The 10,445-nt window shown below is 50.9% G+C and overlaps 1 protein-coding gene across 2 annotated transcripts in view; it reads left to right on the forward strand.

The window, feature by feature from the left end:
* HDLBP (high density lipoprotein binding protein) overlaps positions 1 to 9,952 on the forward strand; it is a 44,148-nt gene extending 34,196 nt beyond the window's left edge. The window contains exons 20-28 of one of the 2 annotated variants that reach the window (XM_019543017.1): positions 1,161 to 1,299; positions 1,832 to 1,977; positions 2,505 to 2,609; positions 3,203 to 3,337; positions 4,122 to 4,265; positions 4,579 to 4,764; positions 5,561 to 5,677; positions 6,381 to 6,509; positions 7,515 to 9,952. In XM_019543017.1, the coding sequence (XP_019398562.1) occupies positions 1,161 to 1,299; positions 1,832 to 1,977; positions 2,505 to 2,609; positions 3,203 to 3,337; positions 4,122 to 4,265; positions 4,579 to 4,764; positions 5,561 to 5,677; positions 6,381 to 6,509; positions 7,515 to 7,601 (1,188 nt within the window). In that variant the 3' untranslated portion in view covers positions 7,602 to 9,952. The remainder of the gene's footprint in view (positions 1 to 1,160; positions 1,300 to 1,831; positions 1,978 to 2,504; positions 2,610 to 3,202; positions 3,338 to 4,121; positions 4,266 to 4,578; positions 4,765 to 5,560; positions 5,678 to 6,380; positions 6,510 to 7,514) is intronic. The other variant, XM_019543018.1, reaches the window with a different exon arrangement.
* Positions 9,953 to 10,445: the final 493 nt, after the last annotated feature.

Here is a 10,445-nt window from a genome sequence, read left to right on the forward strand (position 1 = left end):
TTTTTACCCCCTCATCCAAGTCACTGATGAAGATGTGAACAGTGCGGGCCCGAGGACTGAGCCCTGCGGAACCCCACTGCCCACATCCCTCCAGGTCAAAAATGACCCATCCACCACCACTCTGGGTGCGACCCTCCAGCCAGTTGGTGGCTTATTTGACTATGTAGGTGTCGACACCACTGTCCCCCAGTTTTTTAATGAGAATGGGGTGAGAGATGGACTACGTCCACTGCTACCCCTGCATCTAATGATTTGGTGAACTGGTCGTAGAAGGCTGCCAGGCTGGTTTGACAGGACCTGCCTCTAATGAACCCGTATTTGTTGTCTCTAAGCATAACCTCCCCTGCTGGCCCCTCATGGACATGTGCCAGAATAACTCTCTCAAAAAGGCTTACCCAGTATTGAGGTAAGACTACCTGGCCTATAGTTTCCCGGGTTCTCTTTCCTCCCTTTTTTTTTTTGAAGATGGGAACCACATTGGCCTCTTCCAGTCCTCTGGCACCACACCAGAGCACCATGAGTGCTCATAAAGCTGTGAAATGTGGATGTTAATCCCAGTTCACACCATTCTGTTTAGCCCCATGGTTTCCTGGGCGTGGGGATAGAATTTGTGACTCTTGCTGTCCTTTGATAAAGGTCAGCTTTATCGTGCTCTTAGCTCAGTAATGTACTTGGGGTCTGGTGACTCTGTCTCTATCCTGCTCTAAGGTGCATGGAGCCCTTTGAGCACTGGGTGCAGTTGGGGTTTTCTTTCCTCCAGAAGTGGACCAGTCATGTCAATGGGGACTCTTGGAGCAGACCAGCAGTTAATGCCCCTGCTCTTCCTCTGGTCTCCTTAGACTGTTACTGTTCAACCCTACTGGGCAGCAATCTTGAGAGGAACATGGGCACAAGAAACTTGAATTGAGGTCTCTAACTTCTAATGGGGGGGGTGCAGCTTTAGATTTCGAAGGCCAGCCTTCTGCCACTGAAATGAGGATTTTGACACTTTTGGGGAAGAAGAGTTGTTGCTGTGCACCGTGGCCCCCTCTGACAGCTTTGTCCATATAGACTTTGTCTGGTGGCAAGTGTTTGCCTACTGTGTGTTGACCAAGCAGGAAGGTGGGCAGTATAACAGGACAGCCTGGGTCATTCAGGCTCTTCCTCTTTCATCTGTGCAGGAAGCTCAGGTGACAACTGAGTGCGCCATCCCCCAGAAGTTTCATCGCTCCATCATGGGCCCCAAAGGCTCCCGGATTCAGCAGATCACTCGGGACTATGGTGTTCAGATCAAGTTCCCTGACAGGGAAGAAAACCCAGGTATGGGACTGGGAGAAAAGTGGTAGGTAATGTGCCAGGAGGAGGTGGTGGGATGAGCACAGTATGACGTTGGGTTGGTCTGTTAAATAAAAAAATTAGGCCAGGTGGAATTTGAGATAGTTTTTCTAGGTGCCAGATCTTAGGGGGGAAAATCTTGCTTCAGAGGAGCAGAAGTGGGCTGCAAACAGAGCTTGTACTGTGTTGGCTGTAATGACTGATGTGCAGAAAGAATCCATCTTGGGCTAGGGAGGATCTGGTCTGGGCAGGTCATGCAGGTTTGTTGGCGAAGGCTGTTCAAATGCAACTTCCAATCCAGGATGGAGCTGAGGCAGAGGCTGTGCTCTCTGGAGACGGCTTCATGTACAGCAGTAGGGCAGCCTGCAGGAGCTTGATGTGGTGGATGTCCTTCCTGTGCTTGGAACTGGGTGTCCTGGGGTTTTACTGAGCAAGGTGAAAGACGTATGCTGTTGTGTGTGGGAGGAATGCCAATGGCATAAGCAGTTGAGTGCGGAATCCTGTGTCACATCCTTAGCCCCTGCCACAGAGCCAGCTGTGCAGGAGAATGGAGAAGAGGGTGGAGAAGGCAAGGAGGCAGACCTCAGCTCGCCAAAGAAGTGTGACATCATCATCATCTCTGGCCGCAGAGAGAAGTGCGAAGCAGCAAGAGAGGCTCTGCAGGTATGTGATGTTGCTGGTTCTGGCTGGAGTCCTACTGTTCCTCTAACCTGCTTGTGCCTGGAAGCAGGAGACTTTGACTGGCAGAAGTCTGAGAGGCCATAACCACACAGGCGTGCTTTCGGGGCTGTGTGGGGTCAACTGTATAGCAGGCAGGGAGGGGCAGTTAAACTCCACCTTCAGATGTGGATTTCTTGGACTGATGGGTCTGGAGAAGGGTGCCAGTTGATCCAGTATAACTGTGAAGCTATAAAGAGCCCAAACACTAGTGAGTTCTTGAGCCATGGGGTTTTACTACCAGACTTGTGAGAGCAGTCTAGGCACATCAGTCAAGCTGCGCTTGCTGTTCTTTGGCTGAAGTGCTCTAGCTTGCCCCATTTGTTAGACTGAAGTCCTTGCCTTCACTAGGGAGTCTTTTTGGTTCCCTTGCTTAGCAGTGGGTTTATACTGTTTGGTCTGTGGCTTTTTTGCAGGGTTTTGCCCAGTGTTTCTCTCTGGTAACCGCTGTGGTCTTCCTTTTGCCCCTGCAGGCTCTGGTTCCTGTCACCATTGAGGTGGAAGTGCCCTTTGATCTGCATCGTTACATCATAGGTCAGAAAGGAAGTGGTATCCGTAAGATGATGGATGAGTTTGAAGTAAGCCAGGTTTTATTCCTATCCCTCCTGGATGTCAGACTTGCCCCTAGCAGACATTGGTGTGTTGGGCTGACAGGACTTGTACACAACAGTGATTACTTGGAAGCCACAAGAATGTTAATGTAATGTTTGCCCTTTCCTAGCCCTGAGTACCAGATGCTGTGCTCTAGTTCTGGCAGGGATCAAAGCTGGATATTGGGGCTTTCGTGTCTGGTTCAGCATCACTCAAGGATGTGACTTGGCACCAGCACCAGTAGTGATCATCTACACCCTTCTGGCATGTACAGTGGGTCAAGTTAGCTGCTTTGGGTGGAGATGGGACACTTTCTGAGGCACCCAGTTCTGGAAACCAGGCTGGGTGGATCAGGGGGTTGATTCTCTCTAATAGTGGCCATTGGGCTGTGCTGCTGCTCTAAGGCCCTTAGGCTGGTGCAACATGGCAAGGGTAGCAAAGCTCAAAGGCATTGACAGGAGGTTGGCTTTGGTTCCTTCAGGCTGGGCTACTGGCAGTGTCATGCACTGAACAGTGATCTTGAGCTGATATGCTGTCTTGCTGTGAGGTAGCAGTGACCATAGGTGTCTGTCATTTTTAGGTGAACATCCAAGTCCCTGCCCCTGAGCTTCAGTCTGACATCATCACAATCACTGGTCTTGCTGTGAACCTGGATCGTGCTAAGGTGGGGTTGCTGGAGCGAGTGAAGGAGCTACAGGCAGAGCAAGAAGATCGGGTAAGCTTGCCCATCTGCCTGGGATGTCCACATCCAGTCAGGGCTGTCTGGGAGATGGCTGAGGGAGGCAGTTCCTCGGGGAGTAGATAAGCCATGTAAACAACTGTGGTCCGGGATTTGAGCATTTCTCGAGTAGCCTGATTTTGGAGAAAGCAGGGCATGACTGATCTCCAAGCTCCATACTCTCCCTTGCCCTTCCCCACACCCATATGCCTCTAGTGACTTATGGACAATCCGGTCTGAGCATAGACAGTGACATGACCGTGGGCTTCAGTCATCTGAAGATTTTCCTGCTTGTTCAGAGGAAAATGGAGACACTAAGTGGAGTTGGGATTTTCAGGCTTGTCCAAGCATGCCTGCCACAACACAGAACCTGCTGCAGAATGTATGGTGTCCGTTGGCGCTTGTTGGGAGTCTTCCTGCTGGCTTTGTTGAAGTTGGAATTTTGTGTAGAAACTGTTGCCCCATCCCTTCTCCCCATCCTTGTCCATGTATGTAGGATGCAGTGTATCAATTCCCTTTGGTTCCTCTGCCCCCCAACTCCCAGAAAAGCAGTGGCTTGGCTGCTGTGTAGGCCTCAGGCAGATGCATGTGGTTCCAAGGGCCACCATGTTTAGGCAGGGTTCCCATAGTAGCCCAAGTGGGACAGTTCTGGACATGTTGTGGGTGAGCAGGGTATTCCCCCTGAACTGGTCTAAGTGTATGATGTCCCCTGATGTGGGGGTGGAGGCCTGATGCCCTTTAACTGGATAAAATGCTGGAGGGTTTGTTTATCTTATTACAGGCCTTGCGAAGCTTCAAGCTGACGGTCACTGTGGACCCCAAGTACCACCCAAAGATCATTGGAAGGAAGGGGGCAGTGATCACCCAGATCCGCACTGAGCATGAGGTTAACATTCAGTTTCCAGATAAGGATGATGACAACCAGGTGAGGACTGAAGGAGGCAAAAGACCTCCTGGAGCTGTGGCTGCAGACCTGTATACCACAACCTTCCCTGCTGCTGCTTGCTGCAGGAAGTGCTGGTAAAGGTGACAACAGTTGCTTCCTACAACAGGCCTGCCTTGGTCTTACTGACTTTGCTCTAACTTCCTGTGAGCCTACCTGGGGAGCCTGGTGGGATGGGCCTCCTATAACACTTGCTTTCTAGTCACTGATCTTTTGCTCAGAGGTTTGGGGTGGGGATGGTGGGGAGGTTCTGTTACCTCCACGTGTATTGATGTCCTCCATGTGTGTCTTCCAGGCCCAGGATCAGATCACCATAACAGGCTATGAGAAAAACACGGAGGCTGCCCGAGATGCCATCATGAAGATTGTAGGTGAACTGGAGCAGATGGTCTCTGAGGATGTTACCTTGGACCATCGTGTCCATGCCCGCATCATTGGAGCCCGTGGCAAAGCCATCCGCAAGATCATGGATGAGTTCAAGGTGAGCTGCTGCTGAGGAGGATGGTGGAGCTGAGCTGGCTTGTAATGGACTGCAGCTGCTGGCCCTCCTGCTTCCCATCCTGCATGATCTCTGCAGAACTTGACTCTCAGCATCTGAGTCGGTTCCTTTCTGGATCTGGGGCAAAGCATGTAACTGGGGCCCTAAATGCAGGAAGAAGACGTTCTTTCCACTGAGTGTCTAGCAGCTGTGGGCTGGGTGTGCTTTTAATCACACATACCCCCTGAAACCTTGACTCTGCTCCTCCCAGCCTGAGGAGATGCTAGCAGTGGCTTGAAAGGGAGGATAAGATCACCGAGAGTGCTTTGGGTAGCAGCTTTTCCTCCTCCCTTCCCGCCCCCCACCCCCATCTGCTTGCTGCTACAGCAGCTGCTTGAAACACAGGGGGTGGCTGTGATCACCTACTCAGGCTGCTATGATCCTCGAACAGACACCTGTGATGAGAAGGGAGATCTTTGCCCAGGATGGGCACCATGGACTGGCTCTCCTGGTACTACTCTATTGCACAGCTCTGGACATGGAGGGGATGGCAGCAATTTCTGGAGAACTTTGTTACTCATGGCCTCCAAGTTGCTTGGATTCTGTTCTGGGAGTGTTTCTGCTCCAGATCACCATTCCCACAAGTGGGTCAGCCAGAGGGCTTAGTGTGATCCATTGTCAAATTGATCCTCTCTAGGGCACTGCTAGACTAACCATGTAACACCAGAGCAAGGGCCCTCAGGGAGGGGGCTCTAAAGCTGGTGGGATGTGAATAAAAACCTTTGCTGTCCTGTTCCAGGTGGATATCCGCTTCCCGCAGAGTGGGGCTCCTGATCCCAATTGTGTGACTGTGACAGGGCTCCCTGAAAATGTGGAAGAAGCAATTGATCACATCTTGAACTTGGAAGAAGAATATGTAAGTGGTGGGGGAAGTGTGGGCTAAGGGACTGGTCTCTGAACTGGCTTTAGCCTGGCATACTTCCTTGATAGCAAGGAGCGCAAGCATTGTCAGTAGGCCTAAACTCCAGCTCTCCTCGTCTTGTTTGCAGTGAGCCCAAGCTAGCACCACTGGAAAGTTAAAGGGTAGATGGGTCCATCGTGGACTTACCATACACAGCCCTGGATGTTTAAATGGTTCTCTGGCCTCCTCTCTTGGGGAGGTGGAAAAGAAGGGCTTCACCATCTCCTACTCCAGCATTAGCCCAGACTTCTTGCATACAGTCTCTACATATGGCAAGTTCAGCTGTTTTTCTCTAACTTGCCCAAGGAAGCTGAGAGCCAGAGGTGAGTGGGTGGGCATTTGAGCCCAAGCCCAGTGTAGAGCCCAGTGGCGAGCTTCTGGAACGGAGACCAAATGTGAGGGAGGTAAACTACTGAAGTCTGGCAGAGGCCTTTTGGATGCGTATATGGCATGCCAGCAACAGTAGAACTAGGGGTAGGGGCAGGGAAAGGAGACTGCATTGTTGTGATTGGGGAAACACTGTTTGTCATCACAAGCAGCAAGGATAATGTGGAGCCTCCTACTGAGCTTTGGCTTCTAATGCTAACTTGTATAGTGAGAGCTAGATCTGGGCACATGGCAGGGTTGTGCTTAACAGGACTGTATCCTGTGCCTGCAGCTGGCTGATGTGGTGGACAATGAGGCAATGCAGGTGTACATGAAGCCGTCTGCCCATGAGGAGTCCAAGGCCCCATCCAAGGGATTTGTGGTGAGAGATGCCCCATGGGCAACTGTCAACACAGAGAAGGTGAGTACTAATGCTGACACCCTTGCAGGAGGCGGGGGGAGGTGTCTGGCTGCAGATTGTGCCTGCCAGGGGGAGGCAGGCAGAATGAGCCACTGGCTGCTCAAAGTAGGAACAACCCATTAAAACAGGCTCTCCTTCCTCTCGACTTCCTGAGCCTTTCCCTCTGGACCTGCCTTGCTGGTTTCACTTGTCCACTCCTCCCTGCCTAAGAAGGAAGCAGGAGGCTGGCTCCCAGATATTTCAGCCTCTTGTAGTCCTGTCCTGTCCTATCTCCTTGGCAGGGAACATCCAGGATCATCCTAGTGCTCTTTAATGAGCAGCAAGCCTGACACTCCCCTTCATGACCCCTTGGCTTATCAGCCATGGTTTTTCTGCAAAGAGCCTGGTCATTGGACAGGGTTGGGAAGGTGTATTGAGCTGGGACTCCCAAGACGCTTCCCTTCGGTAGCTCTTTGCCAGTTATGTAGACTTGGCAAGGCCTCTGTCGACTCCAAAGATATCCAAGGGCATGTGACATGAGGGCCAGCAAAAGCTTCTGACCTAATCTGTGTGCACCAGCAGGGGGGGCACAGAAGCATCAGCGACTTAGCAAAAAGGCTCTGTAGAACTGTCAATGGAGACAGCACAGCTTGAGCACTTCCTTGGCAAGTCAGTCTGTCTTACCAGGTGGGAGTTGCCACTTGGCCCAACTCCCTGCAGAACCAGATCTCCAGGCTGTTAATAACTGATCAGAGCCTGCCAGGTTGTGGGTGCTCTTGTAGCCTTTCTGTAACAAGCCTGCTGCCTCACTGATCTGAAATAAACCCTTTCTGGGCTCTCTTGTCTTTCCTACCCTTTCCAGAGCATGACTGTCCCTTTGTTCCCTTCCCCATGTGACCTGGCACCACCCATTCTGTTGGTTGATGCATGCATTGCTGTTGTGTGGGTGCTGTGCTTGGCTGCTATATAAAAACTACAGACTGATTTACCTTTTTTAACCTATGTTCGTTCTGTTTTTTGCTGTAGGCCCCTGACATGAGCAGTTCTGAAGATTTCCCCAGTTTTGGGGCTCAAGTGGCCCCCAAGACTCTTCCCTGGGGACCCAAACGATAATGACCTGGAAGCAGAAACATCTCCTCCAGCCTGCTGACCTGACACTAATCTGCCACAAAATACTTCCTGTCTGAATTCTGATGCAGCGGCTGGAGTATAAATCAATTGCCCTGAGAGGTCTCCTAATGGTGGCTGGCATGCTAGACCCTGTTCTTCTGTCACAGAGGTTGGGACCTACTCTATAATCTCTTGATGACGGATCCCCCTGCCCCCTTCTCGGAACCAATGGTTCCTCTGATGCAAACACTAAATGTGTTCTTTTGTTTTGCTCGAAACTTCACAATTGATTCAGAGATTTGCAGCAGCTTGAGTGCTGACAGAAACCTGACCTCTTGAGCATGTCTTACTAAGGCATTCTAGCCTTCATTGGGAGACCTCCTTTACTGTGGCTAGGAATCTACTTCCTGTCTCATGACCTCAGGAAATAAATTTCCTTGACTTTCTAAAGCCAAAACGTTTGCCCTCTTTCCTTTGTGTTTTTATCCCCAGCCTTACCTTCTCTTTGTAGAGTGCAATCAACTTTTTTCCTTTAAACTGCCAAAAAATTCATTGAACGCTGATAGTCAATGTGGGGAGCGCTAAAGTAGTGGAGTGAAGATCAGGCTTCTCTTAAAGGAACAAAAAGTACAGTAGCCTGTAGACACAACTAGAATGGAAGGGACCAGACAGGGATACCCTGCTTGTGTGAACACGCTAATGACCGTACTCACATACAGCATTGAGCACAGATTCTTGCTTGCACACTTGACAAGTCTTCCAATGTGTGAGTAAAAAACCCCTCCTAGTTCCTGGTGTTCCCCTACTCCAGTGTTCATTCTTCCCAGCAGCAATATGGTGAGGCAGGAGAGCCAGACAGTGACAGTATTACTAGTGTGACAGCACTCGGGTCAGCCAACATAGCCCAGGAGATGCTGTGTGGGGAGTGCTGCACAATCCTTACCCCTGCTGAGGACTGCCAGTATAATGGCAATAAGACAGGAGGAGGAGGAGGAGGGAGGTCTGTTATTGTTGCCTTCTTTCTACCTCAGAAGCCAGCTTGGTGGTGCTCTCTTGCTTCAAGTAGTCAGCGGTGCTGACTTGCATTATGGTGGCCAGAGCTGATTTTTCTTTTTTTTTTTTCCTCCCTTCTGCCTGTCCCACCTTGCACTTGGCAGTAGAGATCCAAGGAGCAGTCAGTCTGCAACAGTTGGAGCTCCCTGGGGAAGAAGCCATAGGAGCAGAGCTCTGGTAAGGCGCACTGCCCTGCCATTTGCTCTAGATCATGCCCTGAGTTATGAACAGGCCTGGTTTGGAAGGAGGGGGAAGAGAGGCAGGTGCCAGCAGCTGCTCTGCCCTGTGGAGGTGAAGGGAGTGGATGTTTTCCCCCTCCTGTTGTCCACACGAAGAGGATGATATCAGGCTCTGCACCCCAGCAGTTTGGCACACAAAGCTGGTGACCCTGGGCACACCTATTGCTTGATTTATATTTAATTATTATTCGTTTTGTTTTGTTTTTTTAAGGGTCCTGAGTCTAAGGCAGCACGAGGAAAACCTTGTCTTTGTGGAGGGTTGCAGGGGAGTGGGTGGGGTCTGAGTTGCTTCTCCTTTCCTACCTTGCTCCCACAGAGGCTCTAGTCTGAGCCATTCCTCTGTCTAGCAACTCCAGCTCTAACAAGCAAAGCCCCAATCTCTCTCCCTTAGTGCTGCTTATGGAGCCTGGCCTCAGCTCTGGGTGGCTGCCCCCACTTCTTGGTCAGGTGTGAGACTCCAAGTGCTAGCACTTCTCTTCCTGGAAGAGCCTCAAACCACACTGTCCTAGTGCTCATGGGCAGCTTGAGGTGTGTGACTGGTGGAACAGGCCTTGTGCCATCTCTCTGAGCAGAGGCAAGGGTAACTTACCCTGTACCCTTCCCAGTGGATGGTTAAAGGGGTGGGTAATGGGACTAGGACAGTACCCCCCTTCCCTCCTTTACATCAGTCTTCTGAACAGGGGTGAACCCCCTACCCCCATACACATGGCTTAAGTCTGTCCTGGTGTCACCAAGCCTCTCATCTTCCCCCAACCAATATGCACCAATTGCACAGCTAGGCTTGAGTTGCATTCAGGGCACTGTGTGCCCCTATGTCCCTGCCCTCCCCTCTAAAAAAGGTCACAATGTGATTGTACCTAATACTGTCTCCCACTGCCCCTCATTCTGCAGCAGACTGTGGCATGTGTTCCATTTCCTCGTCTTCCATATTGTATGTTTCCATGGCAATGATCCCTTGGCCTTAACTTTGGAATTTGGAGACTATATGCAAACATGTACAAAGGCTCATGAGTATGGATGACACTGGAATTTTATAAATTCTAAAATAAAACCTGAAACAGCTTGGAGTGTCTGGAATGTTTCTTCTGGGTGGCTGCAGTGACCTGAGTGCCTGAGTTAAGGCCTTGTGGGAGCCAGCAGGGACATGCTGGCCACTAACAGACCTCTGGTTTTAAGCTTAGGAATCTACCATGAAGTGCAGGAAGGTTCTGCCTCCAGTCAGGCATAATCCAAGAGGGACAGCGTGCACAACACAGAGCAGTTACCCCCAGACAACTACAGCTGCCACCAGCACCATGTTCTAGTGTGTAATGGAGCATTACAGCCAGCTGTAGAACACTGTGGTACCAAGGTGCAGTAAGGCAACCTCAGCATCTCATCAGACTTGTTTAGGATAAGCACTGCTATTCCCCACCTCAGCTGAGTGGTGGGGGCTCTGCACAATGCAACCGGGGGCATTTCCTTCCTGGTTTTTTGTTTGTTTGTTTGTTTGTTTTCCTATGCTCCTGGCTGCTGCTGCTTGAGTGACAAGCACCCCAGCTCCACCCTCCCCATA

This window comes from Crocodylus porosus, unplaced genomic scaffold, assembly GCF_001723895.1.
Source record: "Crocodylus porosus isolate Cpor-Errol unplaced genomic scaffold, CroPor_comp1, whole genome shotgun sequence".
NCBI lineage: Eukaryota > Metazoa > Chordata > Crocodylia > Crocodylidae > Crocodylus > Crocodylus porosus.